The sequence below is a fragment of the Convolutriloba macropyga genome, chromosome 4 (genome assembly GCF_964194025.1).
Source record: "Convolutriloba macropyga chromosome 4, txConMacr16.3, whole genome shotgun sequence".
NCBI classification, from domain to species: domain Eukaryota; kingdom Metazoa; phylum Xenacoelomorpha; order Acoela; family Convolutidae; genus Convolutriloba; species Convolutriloba macropyga.
In genome coordinates, this window is record NC_134471.1 from 75,365,939 (window position 1) to 75,386,031 (window position 20,093).

The following is a 20,093-nucleotide window of genomic DNA, read 5'->3' on the forward strand; positions in this document are numbered from 1 at the left end:
CTTTTTTGAAAAGTTTTTATCTGCCGTTTGCTTTCGCGATCTTTTTGAGATTAGAATCATTAATTATCTGAGGGCAATTGATGGCCCTGTCAGCTTTGTCAGGTTATCAGTTTTTTGACCATCCTAAAAATTTTTAGACTTTTTTAACGTTACCAAACTGCATTTTCTTTCTCTTGGTGACAGTCGTTTAAATTTCACCGATTTTTAGATCAGACCCGCGGAGGTAATGAGTTAATGGTTTAATACAAAAAGGTAATGGCTTCAGCTTTTTGTGAAGTTTTGGTGCTTCGAGTCGCTTCCGGAATTCTTCCGGCTATGTTGTTTTGTTTCGTCGTCTGACGCTCTTTTTTCGTTTTACATTTGTTCACACAGCAAAGCTGAAAAAGTCAAATTTTCTGAATGACTTCTTCCTCTCACTAACGGTATTTGCGCGCGTGACGTCATTTCTCACTCGCTTTAGCGAAAGTTTTTAGGTTATTTGCGTGATTAGATTTTGATCATACGTGACTTACCTCACTCAATAAAATGACTTTTCACTTTAAAACTTAAGTTTAATTTGAATTTGGTTAAGGTCAAAAGAACTCATATGTGCAGTAAAGGTCCCTAATAAGAGGCTTCTGTGGAATGAATTTAACAAGCTTTATTAATTCATCGCTGAATGTTTTTTACCTAGTTTTTTGAGTGGCGTCAATTTTTTTTTCAGTTTAGATCTGTATCTGTTTCTATCTATTATATGGCACGCAGGTCTGTTCTTTCGCAGCTATTCCGGCAATCTGCCGGCTATGTTTTTAGTTTTGATTTTTTGTGCTGTCTTAAAGGTTATTGTAGACTAAAGTAATAACAGAAACGTTGTTTTGATAGCGTTCTGAAGCTTCTGATAGCGTTTGGTAATTGAAAGGAGACGCTATTTTGGACCTTTTCAACTATTATGCAAACTTTGAGGCTATTTTAGCTATATTTTAACCATTGCGTTGTTTTATTGCATTATTGTGAACTGCATTGAAGACTGGCGCTCCGACACTTTCTTTATTACAAATTGAATAAAATTTTTGGCGCAAAGCTTTTTCTATAAAATTTGACAAAAATTGAGAAATGTATTACAATTTTTTTTCTTGGCCTTTTCTCTTCTTCGAAGTTAGAAATGTTTGCTATCTTATCAAGGCTGGCCGTATATTGCGTGATCAATTTATGAGTTGGCTATTGTAATAATTTTATTCTTGATTTGCTAGGGTTTTGAAGTTCACGGTCATTGATAAGTTCTAAGCTATTTTATTTTTCTGCTGCCTTGCGGATTTCTGTGCTATTTTAGCAATTTTTGCGAATTGTTTTGTTTCATTCCATCAATAGGGAATGCAAGTGTGGCTTTTGATCGACTGTGTTGTAAGGTACCAATTGATTGCAGTTTTGTTGGTTTGACAGTTCTTTTTGAGAAATATGAGAGAAAATGGAAAAAATTTGTAACCATTTTAAACAATTTCTTGCGGTTTCTTTTCAAAGAGAAGTCTCTGAGCCGATGATAACTTGCCTGTTGTTGTGTGCGCCTTTCAATGTTCAATTGGATAGAAATCAATTGCATTTCTAGTTGCTGCGTTTTAATTGCTCTCGAACAAATTATTTTAAGCGTGTGTTTTCTAAGCAAAATTTTTGCTTAACCCTTTTGTTCCTGAACGTTCTTTCGATGTCACTTTTCGGGTGACCCTTTAGCGCTTGACTTCATGATTTCTTCGTATATAAATTGCTCTTTCTCGGAACTATGTCTTTTGCTAAAAGAAAAGCAATTGTATGATCAGCTATCACAAGGCCCTGATAGCCCAGGTTGTTAATTCTTTAATCTAGCACGCCTGATGTCGTTGGTTCCAATCTTTGGTTGGATTTTTTTTTGCACCTATAGAAAGTTTAGGCTACAGCCTCACAGGAATTAAATTGACCTGCATATCGTTCCAGAGCAATTTGTTAGTGGTTTGTTTCTTATTATTTGACGTTATTTTTAGAAACATTCATGGGTTTTTTTTCAGGTGTCAGTTCATTGAAATGCTAGTTTTATTGACAGAGTTAACTCTTCGAATCGTTTCTGGAACTCTTCTGGTTATGTTTTCACGGATATGTTCACATTTTTGCATGATTTTTGAATTCAAAGTGGACTAGTGATTTTGGTCACGCTTAAACAGGAATTGGGGGTGAAAGAGCAAATGGTTTGGTGGCGTGATTTTTTTAAAGTAGTGAGAAATTGGTCTCAACACAATTTCGTTTTCATGAGTGTGCAGCAATTTCACTACTCTTTTCCCGGTTTTTCGAGGTTTTTCATGGGTTTTGTTCTTCATGGTTTTGCGTTTCACATTTTTACGTCTAGTTTCTAGTTTTTTGTTTTGTCAATGAAAAGTTTTTGAATTGTAGTTCTGTACTATCGACCTTTCGATCAGTTTTATTCTTTTTACACAAGTTACAACTCACGCTGGAATTTTAACTTACCTTTTCGCTGTTTCAATTGAATGGAATTTTATGCATTCACTTCATTCAATGAATTACGCAATGTGAATACGGTCTAGTTCGAAACATCTAAATCAAGTTAAACGAATAAACCGGTGAAGCATGTTCACTAAGACTAGAGGTTTAGGGACCCTAGTGCATTAAGCTATCAAAAATCGTTAGAGTATGCTGCTGACTAGGAATCGTATTAGGCTTATTTTGGAAGTCATTCAAAGAAAGACGAAGTATAGTGAATGCGGTTAAGGGCAAAATTAAGTTATAGTGCATTAGGTTGTCAGAGTTAATTAGAGCGATTGGGAGTGGACATTATTTTTGAGCATATAGCCTTCCCTTGAGAAGCCAAATATAAGTTTAGTTGTGTAATCTAATTTAAACTGCTCTTCAACTTAGAACGCTTTTCGATACCTCGAAAAAAGCATGTCAGTATTTTTCTTATTCTGTTTCAATCCCGATGGGCCTCAAGGGGTCAGGTCAACGGCGCCTAGTGTCCGGCAATTTGCCAGCTATGTTTAAATGTATTTTTGGTACAGCAGCTTTGAAGTAGTGAATCAGTGTTAGTTTTACTAATTATAATAGAACTGGTCGATTTAGAGTTGCTTTTAGAATTCATGGCTCCCCAATATCCTGGAGCTTTTTAACTGGAGCTTTTTCAGTGAATAATTTATTGAATGTTGTATAAGAAGACCCGCCAGAATATAATTGTCATTAACTTCTAAGGTTGTCTTTTTGCGGAGGAGGGTACATGTTTTAAAACGGTAATGTTATTATTGTTTACAGAATTCCCAAGATCATATATCTGTAAACGATTACAGTGTATTTGATGACGACGAATACCCTCGTTTTTAAATAGGGAAATAGAATAGTGAAAGAGAACAAAATCTTGAACTCGATCCTATAATCCGTTGGTGGTAAACAAGCAACTTTGCGCGTAAGTTATCTTTCTAGTGGGTTAAAAATAATAATTAATAATTATGGTTGCGTAATCGCAGCGGAACATCATTAGGCCTACAGTAGCCTGTTCTCAGCTGCCCTTTTTCTTATTATTCCCCACATTTCAGACTGATCTTTTAATGAGCAGCATTGCTCTTTTTTTTGTTCCAATCATGGTTTTGCATGTCCTTTAACCAGGTGATAATTACAAACACCGTTCCCAATGAGGACTTGGTGTCGAGTGCAGCCAATCAGAATACAGCATCCAACAGCTCTCCATACTCCTCTAGCCTCAAATTTGGCAAAATCACAGTGGTAGATGTGTCAGTGCTACTATCGGAGGGCATAAGAAGGATACACAACGGGGAATCCATGTCCTACCTATTCCGAGACATTCCTCTCGACGACTGAACAACACAACACTGGAACCACTAGTTATGGAAATGTTAAGACGAGATACTGAGACTGGTCAACCATTGCTGAATCGTTATGAACACTCAGATATTTCCTCGTTATTATAAACCAGATATAATTTAAGAACTACAAAGAGTAATGAATTTGATATGATGAATTCAGGAAACTGCATGTAATGAAGTCCTCCCATGTATTAACTTAACTTATTTGCCAAAAATTGTAATGTTTGAGACTGAACTATAAACGGCTAAAAAACTGGTGAAATCATGACAATTACAGGAACCATATAACTAAATCGTGAGAAATAGAGTTACTATTTGGAATGCAATAGATGAACTGATTTTCAAGCTTACTGCTGCGCAATACTTTGCAGATTTGTTTTCGAAAAATACAATCTAATACGATTGTTTTTAAACTGATCGGAAGCTTAACATTGTACAAACTGATTCATTAAACATTTTTAATTGGCAGTTGTTATTGATTGATAGATAGAATTTGAATTCAAGGTAACCAAAGCAAAGTTTTTAAATAGAATAGTAACTCCAAAGGACGAATGAAGATCATCTACTATGAAGATTATCTTTGCTTCCAGAATAGTCTTATTTTTGAGCTTTATCTTCTCTTCAGTTATTAATCGCGCTCAAATGAAGTTTGTAGCAATTATATTAGTCCTGTTGGTCTTTTTTAAGCGATTTTTCGTCTGACCCATTTGACTTTTCGACCTTAAAAGCACCCAGCGGGCATTAGTTTTCATTAGAGGCCCTTAGCCGCGTTTAGTAGTCCTTCAAGTGCTGATTATGTTGAAGCTACTGGGAAGGTTGTAGTTCAAGGTTAAAAGGCCGTTTTTAGGAGTGTTTTAGCCCAAAATGTTGCAATTTTTTGTGTTTTATCGCCATTTTCGAATTTTTGGACCATTCTAAAATTGGACCATTTTTTTGTTGGGCCATTCTAAAATTTTCAAACTTAATGCTGCTCAATAATTTGCGGATTTGTTTTCAGACTGCGTAAAGTTGATAAAGGTCTTTTGGCAAGACATAAGTACTTATTTTGACCACTAAGAGCTATATGTTTTGGTACTCCAAACAAAAACGCAAATTTATACAAATTTTTCACGTTTCCATAAAATCTTTGTCATTTTTTAGGTTTGTCCAGCCTCAAGAGCCAAAGAAACTCCTCCAGGGTTTGATAATAAGTTACTAAAAAAATTTTGTTGGCCATGGAATAGTTTTCAACTTTTTAATATCACAAAATTTAGCAATCAATTTTGTAATATAATTTGCATGTTAGTCGTTTTTTGAAATTTTTGCCGTTTATTAAGTTTCTCCAGCCTCAAGAGCCTGGATTAAGTTTCTCCAGCCTCAGGAGCCAAAGAAGCTCCTGTTTTTGCCGTTTATTAAGTTTCTCCAGCATCAAGAGCCAAAGAAGCTCCTCTAGGGCTTGAGAATAGGCTCTAGAGACAGTTTTCTTTTGCATTTCCTCCTCAGTTTTTTTAATTTTTTTTTGTTCCGGCATTAGGGGCCTCCTCCAAGGTTTGATAAAAAGCCGCAGTTTTTAGAGTTAATGCAATGGTTATCAGTAGTTAAGTAGCCGGATATTGGCAATTTTTTGATAAAATTTAAGTTTTTTTTCAAAGTTTTGGAAAATTATTTTTATGTTCTAAGTTTATGGCCTTTTATTAGCGAGTAAAACTATTTAACTTGAAATAGGGATACTGGACAGTTTTTTGAGGCAATGAAATGGTTCTGAAGATATTAAAATCACGAGTTTTAGTAGGAGTTTGTTAAAATTTGAATTAGGTTTTGAAGTTTTTGAGTATTTTTTGTCCTTTTCTGATTTTAACGATCATTATTGGCCAAGAAAACTTTTTCCAGTCTAGCAGATGGGTTACATGAGACAAAAGTTGCTTTTGAACTTTTTCCACTGCAAAATTTGCCAATTTCTTTTAAAATGCATTTGTCAGTTTTCTACTATATGATTTAATTACTAACAAGATATTTGTGATTTACATTTCCGCTTTAATGTAAATTGGTGATCTCATTCAACGTGAAAGATCCTTTGCTGAGAAGTTCCAACCCTCGTCATACGGAGTGCCATGGCACCAAGTTAAAAACAGAGCTTAGTTGTAGTATTAAACAAAACCAAGTAGTAGTATTAACCAAGTAGTAGTAAAAACAAAACCGAAGTTGTAGTATTTTTAGTGGATATTCTCTGATTGAGCAGCTGTTGGTTTCAATTCGTGCATGTTTTGGTTTCAGCTTTTACGTGTTATCGAATAATCGTATATTTAAATAGATTTTATTCAGTGTTTGCGGAAATGTGGCCTGTGTTTTCGGCTTTCTGCCCATGGATCATATAAAGCTTTAATTTGGTCGCAAACAAAAATTGTAGCAGTTATATTAGTCCTGTTGGTCCGTTTTATGCGATTTGTTGCTTGACCGATTTCTCGTTCGATCCATTTGACTTTTCGTCCTCAATATTAGGATATAGATGTAGCGCCCAGTGGGCATTAAATTTTCTTAAGAGCCTTTCAAATCACTGGTCTCCAAGTATGCGAATCGCAGAAGCTGTTTTGGTGACCTATACTTATGATGTGAAGGACGATTCTTAGAAATTGATTCACACTTCAGCCCCCAATTATCACCCCCTGCAAATCCTTAAACCCCTGAGGGCCACGTGCAGCCAAAAATCCCCTTCCCAACGTTGCCTAACTCATCCCCCACCCCCGCTGAGCTCACCTCACGCTCCCTCAATTAAGCTAAAGCTAGCCTCACTAAACCGTGCTAGCCACTAACAAAAACAACCACTCGCCGGTCAATTGTCAGCATTTCGCCCGGCATTAGTCAGTTATGTTTCATTTTTCTTATAAGGAATAAAAATATACCAGGCTATATTTTTTTTAGTTAGGATATCCAAGAATTCTTTTGGCTCGATTAGATATGTATAGAATTTTGACAATTGACATTTTTTTGAGTTATTAGAAGGATATCAAATAAAAAGTAAAGCCTTCAAATCAAAACATGTTCAAAATTCGTCGGTTAAAAATTTTTTGCTCTACCTCTTTTTGCCGCCTTTTCGACATATTGCGTTAAAATTTTTGACTTCTCTGGGCTAGTTTCACTCTTGCCCATTCTGCTAAAAGTTTTTTTAGACAGCAGTTGCTCAGCAAAATAATTCAAAATGAACAGAGTCAGTAACAAAAAACGAAATGAGAAATAGAAACGGGATAAGACCATAAATCCTGATTTTAGATGACCGTTACTTGAACTTTGTTCTTAGTTACTATCTCTAATGCTTATTGGTATTATACTGTGTGGTCTCAATACGAAACAGGAGCAAATTCAGCTCGAAAATGACATCAAAAGAGATTGCACTTTAAAATTGTTTATACAAAACTCTTTTTTGACTAATTGTTTTCTTTCAATCCCAGTCTTAGTTATGGGAATCAACGGCAGCTACTTTTCCAGCAATCTGCCGAGTATAATTCCTTTGAAAGTGTCTATTTTCATTGTATTAAGCTAAGCAAGCATTTTTCTTGATCATGTATAGCATTTTCAAAGGAGTTATTGATGTTACTCCAATTTTTAAGCCTAAAATAGTTCATCCAACACCAAGGTATGCCAGAGCAATGAATTCTTGCACATAAGTTAACAGTGAATTGAACAGTTGTGGCCATTTTTGACAATTATAAGTATTTATTAGCTGCTAAGACGAAGACCATTAAAAATTGTCTAAAAATTTAGAAGCGTCAGCAATTCGGTGCATCTTATTGTTTCAAAAAATGACCGATTTCGCAAACTTTTATAATAGATATATCTACTTGTTCATTACTCAATCTAATTGAATAGAGACAGTAATCGGATTCCCCAATTTGCAACGCTTTACGAGTCGTATCGCAATATTGCTAATTTACAATTCATTAATGCTCTAACTGCTAGCATGAGATGCAACAAGATATGACTGGTCATTACTTCTGGGTTGCGAACTCTATCTCGAAAAAAACCCTCGGATAAGGCGAGCAATTAAAAGCAATTAAAAGTTTCGTTGACAGGTTCTAAAATCTTGCCCCTTTTGCATAAGCATGATTCCAAAGAATCAAATAGATGTCACGCTGCCTGGAGTTAATACGAACTCCCTTTCACAAGCACAGAATTGCTGAGGCGTAAGCTGAATACATTTTGATGAGCAATCATGTAAAATCGTTGACAGTGAGCTCAAACCATAGCGATTGATAGTTATGGAATAGGATATTTTTTAGGCTAACTTTTTTAGATTTCTTCCTGAAGACAACATATTAGTTTTTTGCTCTAATCAGAAGACATTAATTATCTTAATTGGAATCGGCTATTCGGCACTCTTATCTGGGACTTCTTTTAGTATTCTTCATCTGGTGAGACCAATCCAATATTTTCCAAATTAACAATTGTTTCACTTTCAGGTCTTTTTAAGGTCAAAGTTTTGAGTTGTTTTTTTCTTCTCACCGTTTTTTTTCCAGAATGAGTCACTAGTGTATTATAACCAAGCGCAGTGTATCCAGCGACAAAATGAAAACGGCTGATCTAGCGAAATGGAACAAAGATAAACTCATTCAAGAAATTCTAAAACTAAGAGAGAACAAAAGATCATCACTCGATACTAGTAACTTGCAACAGGATGAAATAACAGAACTAAAAAAAGACTTAGAAAAAAACAAGCAAGCAAATAGAGAACTCCAAACAGCTCTAGACAACAGCAAATCCCTATATGACCAAGCAATGTCAGAAATTGTTTTATTGAGAGGACAAAATGAGAAAATGTTGACAAAAATTATTGATGACAACAAAGACAAAGAAACTAAACAAGTTTATGCCAACAACAGACAATTTTTTCCGAAGTTTGTACCACGATTTACTAAACATCTTGTCATATCAGACAGCACGTATAAATTTGTTAAACAGGGTGATATAAGTAATGAAACTGAAACACACTCATACCCTTCGGCAACCATAAGTGATGTTAATAACATTATGGACTCTTATTCGGCTGGAACAAAACCTGAAAGTCTTGTTTTTCATTTGGGACACAATGCAATTGACCAAGGTACTGATGGAAAAAGGGCAGCTGAGCAAATGGGAGACTTAGTCAGTAAGTGTTTATCTAAATTCAAGCCCCATAAGGTTGCTATATGCCAAATTCCACAAGACAAAAATGGACTATACGGACGGGACTCGAACAACAAAGAAATTGATGCTTATAACCAAGAAATCAACAGCATTGCTGACCAAATTAGAGGCGCAATTCAGTGGTCAAATGCAAACGTCCTCAATTATGGTCTTGAGGTAAACGATATCAGACAAGATGGTGTGGACCCAAGCATATATGGAATTCAAAAAATAGTCACAACTTTGCGGAAACATATGAAAAATATTGGCTACAACTGTTCATCAAACGATATATCATTGAGACAAATGCGTCCTAAACAGGAAAATGGAAATCTTTTGGCATTCAAAAGGGGATGGAATAACTTCAATAGTCCAAATGAGTTCTGATACATTTGGGTGACTTAATTCCTAGTTCTTTAATAGAGACGTTGCATGTTTGTTTTGAAGAAAACATCAGTTTCGTTTGTGTTTTTAATAATAGGCTTTGTATGTAAAGGGGGGAATTTGCTTTTTTCAAAAGTCATTCAAATCATACTAAAAAACCAAAATATAATTTTTGTCAGATTTATTTTAATTATTTGTTTTCACTAGGGTTCGGTTTCATCAATAATACGTATTTATTATTCGTCATATCAAAAATTCTGCAAACAAAGTGGAGATATTTAAACAAACCCTGGCCCAGCAAAAATAGAAAAATGGAAAACAATAGACCAGTACTACAAAGAAATGAACAGAACAGACGATAATCTCAAGTTCTGGTACATGAATTGTAGAAGCCTAAATAATAAATACGAAAAGTTATCAAATTTTTTGACAACTCGCGACCAGTTGCCTTTCCTAGCTGTTACCCAAACATGGATTAAAGAGAACAATACTATTCCAGATTATTTTTTGAGCAGTAGTCATCAAATTATTCACCAGCCGAGATCATCATCGACTGAACTGGAAAAAGGGGGAGGTGTATACATATGGATAACCAAGAACTTTTCAATCAAAATAAGAAATGACTTGAACACCATCAACCGGAGTTTTTTTTGAATCACTATGGATAGAAGTAACTGAGCCTCTGAAAGAAAAATTGCTCATAAATGTGGCGTAATGTTCAAACGTAAACCTTTCAAAATTCTTCCTTGATTAAATGACATCAGAAATGTCAAATGTTTACTCTACCACTGACAATCTAATCCTGTTTGGAGATTACAACATAAATATACTTAAAGAAACTGGGAAACAATTACTAAACAACTTCCTTGCAGATAACGGGCTTCAGTATATAAACACAAAAAAAGCAACATGGACAAATGGAGAAAAAATTTCTTTAATCGACCACTGCTTTATTTCTAAAAATCAAATCTTCGAAACAGATATAATAGAGTCAATACTTGAAAATGATCTTTTCACTATTGTATAACAATCATCATTGAAATTAGAATGGAAGCAGCAAAAGACAGAATATTTAATGCGAGATAAAAAGAGATACACAAGAAGTAAGTTTAACCGTGATTTTGCTTTGCAAGACTGGTCACTAAAGTACAAAATCATTGGAGCAAATGAAATTTTTCACAAATTTATTGAAATTTTCCAAAATGTATTAAATAGTCACGCACCTTTAAAAAATATAGAAGTGAAAACAAAAAAGGAGCACAAAAATGGCTATCAAAAGAACTGCGTAGTCTTTTTAATGAAAAGCATCGTGTATTCAATGAATGGAAAAAAGATCCTAATCAAGAGCTCTTTAACAGTTACAAAGTACTTAGAAACAATGTTAATAGAAAATTGCGTAAAGCATCTGACGATCATACAAAACAATTTTTCGAGAATCTCCCAACTTCAAAAGAACAATGGAAATTTATCAAGAACAAAATCAACTCAAATAAACAGACAGAAAAAATTGCAAAGTTGAAAGAGGGCCATAACGTAATATCAGATGAAAACAGCATTGCTAACTGTTTGAATAATTGTTTTGCCCGTCTTGGACTTTACAAGGGCAAAATAATTGCTCCTAAATTGCCTTCGTTTAATTTTAAGGGAAATGAACTCAAGGCCGGTAACCAGAAGAGAACTATACAAAGTTATTGACAAACTACAAACACAAAAATCAGCTGAACCAGGGTATATACCATCTTGGGCATTGAAGGATTGTAAATTGTCCATTGGAGCCTATTTACTGTTTGCTATTAATGAGTGAATAAACACAAACACATTCCCTGAAATTTTAAAAGAAGCATATGTCACTCCCATCTATAAGAAAGAAGACAGGCATAATCCTGAAAACTATCGACCAATTTCGGTCACTCCAACTTTAGCAAAAATTTTTGAAAGACTTCTCTTGGAGCAAATGTCGGAACATTTTGATATGAATAAAATAATTAACAAAAACCAATTTGGTTTCCAAAAACAAAAGTCGTGTCTTAATACAAAAATTGCACTGAAAGAGAAAATAAATCATTATGTTGAGCAAAAAGATATAGTCTTAACAATCTTTTTGGATTTAGCGAAAGCTTTTAATTCAATATCCTTGGACATTTTTATTCAAAAAATTGAAAAATGTGGTTTTGGAGAAAACGCAAGAGTTTTATTGAATTCGTTTCCAATTAACAGGAAACAGTGTGTTAGAAACGGAAAAATTGAATCCGACTGGACAATTATAAATCATGGTGTTCCACAAGGTACTGTACTAGGACCACTAGTATTCATACTTTGTGTAAATGACTTCGGCGAGGAAATAGGCAAAATTTCGAATGTATTACAATTTGCAGATGACACAGCAATTTTATGTCATGAAAAAAATGAACAGTGTTTAGAAGCAAAGGCTAAAAAAATATTGGTGGAAACTGAACAGTATATGAAACAAAACAAGTTTACTCTAAATGAAGGGAAAACAGAAATAATGGTTTTCAAAAATGAAAAGTTACCAACTGTCAATTGCGTTGAATTTAATAGTCATTTATTGAAACCAACAGATGAATGCAGATACTTAGGTGTTATTCTTGACAAAGAGTTGACATACCAAAAACAACTTAATAATGAGATCAGTATAATGGGTTTAGCTATCAGATCAATTTGTTTGGTACGCAATCAAATACCTTTAAAGGCTCGAATAAATCTCTTTAGATCATATGTTTTATCGCATTTAGAATTTAGTGCAATATTTTTTCAAAGTATTCCGTACTACTCAATTGACAGAATAAACAAACAAATTAGATGGGGCATAAAAGTTTGCTTTTTTCGAACAAAATATGACAGTGCTCATAAACTACTTATTGAAAATAAAATACTTCCCGCAGAATTTCAAATAGCAAAAACTTCATTAAATAGACTTTTCGATATTGTCCAACAAACAAACATACAAGTCCAAAAAAAAATTCAAAAATAATCGGAGACGTCGAAATTAAAGTTAAAAATCGTACATATGATTTTTCTATCACAACAAAATGTAAATCAAAATGGAGTCAAAATTCAATTGTAAGAAATTTGTTTGGAAATGGAATAAACTTCCAAGAGCTCTAAGAAGGGAAAAATCAACGAAAAAGTTTAAAAAAGAGTTAAAGGAAGAGATGCAGAAAAGACACGAACGAGTTCCAATGGACAAAAAAAATTGAAGGCTTTAGAAATTTATTTTTATAAAATAAATCACGAGAACTAGAAACTGAACCTTAGTTTTTTCTTATTATTATTATGTTTAGTTATTCAAGGGAAAGATGTAGTATGTTTGATTTATAATATTACAACATGTAACTTTAACCTTGGGGTTATTCGAATTTACATGTTTGGATTTAAAAAAATTAGGCAATCCAGTTTGAAACATCATCATCATCATATTAGCTGGGAGCATGTGACAACCTCCGGAAGCAAATGATACCATAAAAAGGAAAAATCTTCAATCTGGCTTATTAGGCTCACTAAGGCATGGAACGAGAAACGAGTGCGAAAGAATCAGTTATTGCTGTTTTACCCCGAGCTCTTAGAACTACAAATAATCAACTAACGATTGACTTATTTGGCATCCACTAACTGGGGCACACTTTCATCATATGTATTGGTATCATAAAGACTCGCATCTTAAAAATTATCATTGAAATCTTTTCATGAAAAAAAGTTATCATCAAAATCGCAATAAAAAATTAAACAAACTCTTTCTATCAATAAAAAAAGAAAAGTAAGATTACTCTAGGTCCCTTGACACCTAACAAGAGCGAAAGAACAGTGAATTCTAAGCGACCATTAATGATAGAACTATTACAGCGATTTACCGACCTCAATGCATTTTGCGGTGATTAATATAAAAATGCGCTCTTCCCGTGTTATTAGCCTCAACAGTTCAAAGGTACCCTCTTGTTGTGCAGAACGTTCTGGTATTCGCTCACTAGTATGCATAATAATTGAAAAAATTGAAATTTTACAAAATTGCAATATTTTGCTCAATTCTGGAAACTTTCACATAACTCTAAAAATATCCCCCGGTTTATTGAAACCGATATCTCAACGCCCGGTGGACATCACCAGCACCCTAGTGAACCTCCAATCTCTAGTTGTGTTTCCGTTAACAACTATAAGGGGGAAAGATCTTAATTTTACTTGAAAATCTGAAATCGCTCGTGTTCCAGTTTTATGAACGCTTCCTATGATAGGATACAATCAGGCCATGAGCTAACACCCTATGGCCCAAATCCTAATTACGCCAAAGGCGAACCATAACCCCCAAACCACCTTATGTAAGCGAAAGGCCCGGAAATGCCTAATCATCGAAAAAAAATTATATATCGAGTTTTCGGCCTGCGCCGATTCCGTAGCGTCAGGAATTTGCGTTTTTGTGAAATTGGCGGCCCGCTTGACCGACATTTAACAAGTACGTCTGGTATTCAACACGCCACTGTATTAAGGAACTGGTATCATGATATGCAAACAAACTAACCAATAGCATATAAGAAGGTTGAAACCTTGTGTCATAAAACCGGTTTTTTGCGCTATCAAATTGTTTGCTCAGTTTGGTATAAAAGCGGTTTACACTATAAGCGCAGTGCAGAAGTTGCTAACCGCGAACGAGTCAAGTATCGATGGTTTGGCATAGTTTGCGGATGTTATTGAGGAAACCACCAATCTAAACCCTTCGAAATTCTGAGATCTGGTCGCTATTGTTTTCCCGTGATAGGCTGACTAACCAAAATTCAGAATCTTGTAGACCATGTCGGAAAGTGATAGCCCTTCGCCATTGCATGGCAAAACATAAGCGCCAAAGTTTCCAGTATATCTTTTTCGAAAACCGCCGACACATTTTTTGACACTTGAAAACAATTCAGAGTTGAGGAAATGAAAAATTGGTTAATCTTTGTACGCACCCATTGCTCCGACCTCGCTTGCGGAAGGGAGGAGCTATAAGCTAAATTGGGTGTATTGTTAAGTAAATTGTGGCCAACCGATATACCGCAGAGAGTTGAGTTGTAACACCAGTAAGCCCTTCGGCGTCGAATCGAAAATTTAAAGCTCAAATTTTGTTTGTCTTGAGAAGTTATCAATTTTTAAAATTTTTCTCTCTGATAAGGATTCTGATATCTATTCTATTTCTTATCTCATCATGGTTTTCTTTTGCAAAAAGCAAGTTTGGATCAAGATTTTTTTGGTTTTTGAGACCTTTCTCAGTTTTGCATTTTGCGGAAATTTGATGTCTAATTTGTTTTTCCTCGTGACTGTCCTAATCATATTCTTTTAATTGTCAAAATTTAGCTGCCTCATTTTGTCTGCAACAAATATTATTCTTTGACACTTAATTTTCATTAAAAACAAACAAATTTTCTAAAACTGCGAAATCCCATTGGACTCTCACCAATATTAATTAAACGCAAAAAACAATTCAAACTGAAAACGTCTGCCATTGACTACTTTTCAATTTTTTGTTTTTGCATGTATATTTTTTCTGTATTTTCGTCGCAGTCTGAATTATGAATTATGCATTAAAGTAGTGAAATGTTTGATAAACACAATTCATAACATATATTTTCATTGATCGGACACAATGTGCTTGAAGAAAAAACAGGCAAATTTTAAGTCCGGACGGTGTTTGTTTTTTGTCTTGCTTTTCAATCTTTTTTAATAGATTTTAGTACATCAAATTTGAGGTCCACTGATTTTGAGTTCCGAATTGCCCTCTCACTTGACAGCTCAATGAAATCTTAATATTCATAAAAAGCAACTTTGAGAACAAAAATTTCGAAAGATTCATTCAACTTTAAACTTTCGTTCATTTGATTCTCTTCGTTTGAGATTGGTGGCTAACATGAGCACCTACCTGTTATTTTGATGGCTTAAAGATATGTTTTCAAGAGGAAAGGACAACTGCAACCTCTATGTCAATTCGACAGCGAATGGCTTTAAAATTAGATAAAACGGTGTTCAGCAAAAATTCCAGAGTATTGAAAAAAAGCACCTTTATGTTTTTGTTGATTTTTTTCCTCATCAGCAAAATGCTCTCACTGCTTCGCACACCTAAAAGCGTGTGCTTTTTATTCGTAAAACTGTCCAAACTTCAACACCAAAATACTAAGGTTTAACTGAGGATTCTGTCTATATTCCCGCCTCTCTAGTTTCGTGTGATTTGATAAAAAAATTTCGAAGAAAGAGCGTTTGTTCACTGCCAATATCAAACCTGATAAACCTAACTGATTGCCTAATTTATAGTTATCTAGTCTTGTTGACCTCTTTTTCTTTCTATATTTATAATTGACTGCGGAGGTCAAGTTTTTTCTAGTTTTGCACGCGTTTACGCATAATAATTGAGCCTGAAGTGTTTAATTGAAAGTAATGAGAGGTCAGGCAAGCTAAATTTTGTTGTGACCTGAGTGATGTTGCAGTTTTACTTTTAGATTGCAAACCAGATAGATGTTGATTTCTGCATCTCATTTCTTGGTGTTAGGAGAACTGAGTCTTTTGCTTGATAAAATTGTCTTTTTATAAAATGTGGGATCTTTTCCGTTTGTGCCCCCCCAGTACGTTATGCTCCCCCCAGTTACAGAGCACGTGTCATTACATAGTAAATCATTATGTAAAAATATTGCACGTGCATCTGGGGGTTGCAAATAATATGCACCCACTAAGCTGGGGGGGGCAAAAACGGAAAAGATCCAAAATGTGAAATTGTATTTCATTTTGTTTAAAGTCATTCCTTCCATCTTTTGTAGTGTTCAATCTAGTCAATTGAAGAGTGCTGATTTTACTGTTGGTAACGACTGTTTTGTAAAAACGTATGCAGTTCTTTTTACGAAATATGAACCACTGACTTCAGCACAGGCAATATTTGTGTCTCAAAGGTGTGTTACTGCTAATGACTGGCCTGGTATGTGTGCAATCAATTATTTTGTTGAATTTCACATTGCGTGTTCTCAGAGACCATTTTTTGTTCTATTGTTTTGTTACTAAGCCCCATTTTTGAGTGATGGAATTTTAATCGAAATTTAATGCGGCCGCATAAAGTCTCTCTTTTATGTTGAATGATTTTAAAGCTGTTTAATTTTGTTTAGTTTTAAAACACTTTTTTTCCGGGTTTTAGAAGTTCTTTTCTGCAAGTTTGTTTCAGACTGAGTTTAAATATATCTCAATTCATGTAGAAACGCTCATCAATGACTGGAGTCAATGGCTTCTAATTTTTATGACTGACAGTTTTTTAAATACCATTTTATCGAATTTTGGAGTCTGATTTTTTGCTGTTAGTTTTGTTGAGTAATGTTGGTTCAATCTCATATCGTAAAATTTTATGAATCAAAAATGAGCAGATATCACTATAAATTTCCCCTTCGATTATAAGCTAATCATAAGTTTAATGTTGGCGTCATTTAATGTCTGAAAAAACTTTGAGAAGTTTTGAGTTTTGTCTACAGTTTGTTTATTTTTCTGGTTTTTGTTCAGTTTGATTCTATATAATTGACTTTATCAAATACTTTAATTAAATGAAAGTTCAATTTAATTTCTCAGAAGACATAATTCAGACTTCTGAATGTTTTCATTCACCAACGAGTGGCTTAAAATTTTGTTCCATAAAAAAACGGTTTTTGGAAAGGATTGCCTTTTAATATTGTAGTGTAGACTCATAAATTCATCTAATTAAAAAGGTGTTCTTGCTGTTTCATTTTAAATTGTTTTCGCTTGTGCTCCATGGATTAATTTTTGAACTTACTGCCAGGTTTTTTTTGGTTAGTGGCAGAGTTTTTTTCTGCATACGTTTGAATTGAAACAGTTTGCAGGAGCAACCCTTAAAAAATCAAATACTTCAAAAGTGACTTTAATCAGAACTATTCCGCTCGCTTAATCTGTTTTTGAATTAAATCTGATTTTGTGTTCTCAGTCTCAATTTCTGAAGACTTTTTGAGTTTCAACATTGATCTTATCGGAAACCAATTGAGAAGAAAAGCTGATGGTAGAACGTAATTAAAAAACTCAATATCAAGGTATGTTCTGAGGTCTCTTTTATTGAGAAGACTACATGAAAAATCAGAAATTGAACAGTTAATCAAAAGCTAAGTGACTACTTTAGATCGGCCCGATTTTTCAATTTTGAGTTATATCTTGAGTTTTTAACAAAAAACTGAAGCAAAATTTGATAGTGTAAACTTAAATTATCATTCTAACCTGGGCCAAACAATTTTTTGAACAGCAAAGCTGAACGATTAGTTTATGTGATAAGTATCGACTAATGCATGGTAATCTTCAGTAAAGCTGATAATAAAGTTCACAAAATTTAACCATGAAAAAAGTAAAATCCGGACAAATGTGAAGCCGCTGAAACAAACTGGGCGTTGTAAAGCTTCCCTCCTGTTTGATAAATCTGTTTACAGTTTGATGGATTTGGCCGAATGCACCAACTAACAAAAATTAAAGCGAAAAGCCAACGAAGCGAATCCAATTTAGCTTTTCAGGAAAAAAATTGAATTGCGAATACTGTTTAAAGGCAGTTTAAAAAATGAGCAGCCACCAGTTCTGATTAATCAGCATATTTTGAACAGTTCCCGCACAGTATCAGAGAGCACTAACCCATTACGACAAGAAATTTCAATATTTAGAAGAGGAAGTTAAGATTGAACGAGGCTTGACTACAAGATAATCAGACATTTAGATTAACCCAAGAAAGTTTGATCCCGTACCAAGCAAGTGGTCAATTCGCAGAAAAACAGCCCCCAAGCAACTGCAGCGTTGAGACAAGCTTGTACCTAACACAGCGAAAGTTGTTTTAAAACTTTGTTGAACTAAAACACCTAATGGAGTGCAAATTGAATATAGACAAGCATTAGCTTGCTTACATTAGCAAAGGCATGCAACCGGAAATGAATGCAGAGAGAGGCAGCTCGAGTCAAGCAATGGACAAAAATGAGAGTGACAGCAACTACCAACTGGCATTTCAGTTGATCACACATTACAAATCGGAGCAATCTTTGAAGCAAAGGCCTGAAGTACGGATGACGAAGTTTGATATTGAATTCGAAAGAATTCGAAACGAAGTTGCGACTAGAACAGACACGGTTTGAAAGAAGAAAGCTGGAGCTCGAATGCAAATGAAGGAACTCGAATCCAAGCTTCAACGATTGAAATAACAGCGTGAGCTAGAGCGCAAGCTGAAGAGAACAGCGTTAGAAAATGATGATGTTCGCTCTCAATCAAAAAGTGGTCGAAACAAATCTTCTGCCAACTGAACCTCAAAGTGAAGAGATGTCTAGAAATGGGCCGATAGAGATAACAACCTTCTAAGCTGCCAGATTGATCAGCAGCTCGCTTAGAAGCAACCGCCGAAAGCATAGTTACGTCTCACGATATCATAGTTCAATCGATTCCATTAGAATTATTTTACGTTACAATAGCGGATATATAGGAAGCAGTAACCTAACGACGCTGAAAAAAAAGAATGGCTTTGACGGAAAACGTTTTTATTGGCTCGAGTGGCTACTATTTTCATTGCTACAGTGGATCAACGACCAACACACGACTCACAGAAAATAAGCCACCTGAAGTCTCTACTGACCAGCAAGGCAAAGTCAACAAACTCTGAAATGTGGTACTCTGGACAATTATATGGTACTGCCTGACGCATTCTGGAGAGAAAACTTGGAAGGCCTCAAGTGATAGTCGATGGAGAGTTTCCGCAAGGCAAGTCAAACCTCACGGCTCGTCAGGTTCGACCATTTTCTGATTGTGTGACCGTGCTCAAAGTGTACAGAGAGGTTGGTGATCTGCAATCATGCCATAAAAACACCTCAAGTTCTTAAAAGGGAGTGGTGATTCTACGTCAATGATGGAAAATAAGAACAAAATGATTTAATTTTGACTGAAATATGGCAACCTAAAACGACATTTGTGCATGATAGGTTTCATTTTCTAATGGAAAACGATTTGAAGAAGACCGAACAAGCTCACATAGAGAGAAACTAATCATCCTCTAAGATTTAGAATTTCAGTGCGATTTCTAATATGAAAGATTCGAAGCAATAGCTATACGCTAATTGTCCCATAGTTGATGGCACTCATGAGATTTGGAACTTTATTCAGTTTTAGGAACAGCTGGGCCAAGGACATGCAGTAAAACATTATTTAAACCAAGCGTCCAAAATATATAGATGTACCAATAAGCACAACTGATTCTTACACTTTGAAGACCAAATGGACAATGACAACCACGCCATCAACTTAAGCGCAGCAACAATCAATCAAAGTCACGAAATTACTAGCTTTCTTCAGATAGTTCTTGACTCAATAGGGAGCGGTGGCAACAGGCGGATCACATATTTTTTTGCTCGATAGTTGATAAATTGTTCTATTCATTGATCAAATTGTGCAAGAAAAGTTGTGTGCCACAGCACCAATTGTACACTCAACATAGCTGGCATAGCCTCAACGAAAGACCTGAAGACAGAAAACCTTTTTCTCAAAATAAAGTGACCACTTCCAAAGGTCCATTAGATCGAAGAGTTTCCACAACCCTCAATTTCATTGAAAAACACATACTATGAATACAACAATCTGATGCAAAACTTCAAATACTTGAGTTTTGTACTTAACGAAAATTTCAACTTTATGGAACTTGGCCTCAATCTTTATCAAAATGCTTATGGGGTACAAATCCCACTGGACTACAATATAGGAACA

General features: G+C 34.8%; 3 protein-coding genes across 5 annotated transcripts in view; all 3 read left to right on the plus strand.

Annotated features, from left to right (window-relative positions):
• The window catches only part of LOC142337899 (phosphoribosyl pyrophosphate synthase-associated protein 1-like), a 56,528-nt gene extending 52,177 nt beyond the window's left edge, over window positions 1-4,351 (plus strand). For both annotated transcript variants that reach the window (XM_075387529.1, XM_075387530.1), the window contains one exon: window positions 3,616-4,351. In XM_075387529.1, coding sequence (XP_075243644.1) covers window positions 3,616-3,828 — 213 coding nt within the window. In that variant the 3' untranslated portion in view covers window positions 3,829-4,351. The remainder of the gene's footprint in view (window positions 1-3,615) is intronic.
• LOC142337903 (adenylyl cyclase-associated protein 1-like) overlaps window positions 1-20,093 on the plus strand; it is a 269,041-nt gene that overhangs the window by 198,246 nt on the left and 50,702 nt on the right. The gene's annotated exons all lie outside the window — the stretch shown is intronic.
• Window positions 1-20,093, plus strand: part of LOC142337902 (uncharacterized) — a 519,657-nt gene that overhangs the window by 55,335 nt on the left and 444,229 nt on the right. The window lies entirely within an intron of this gene.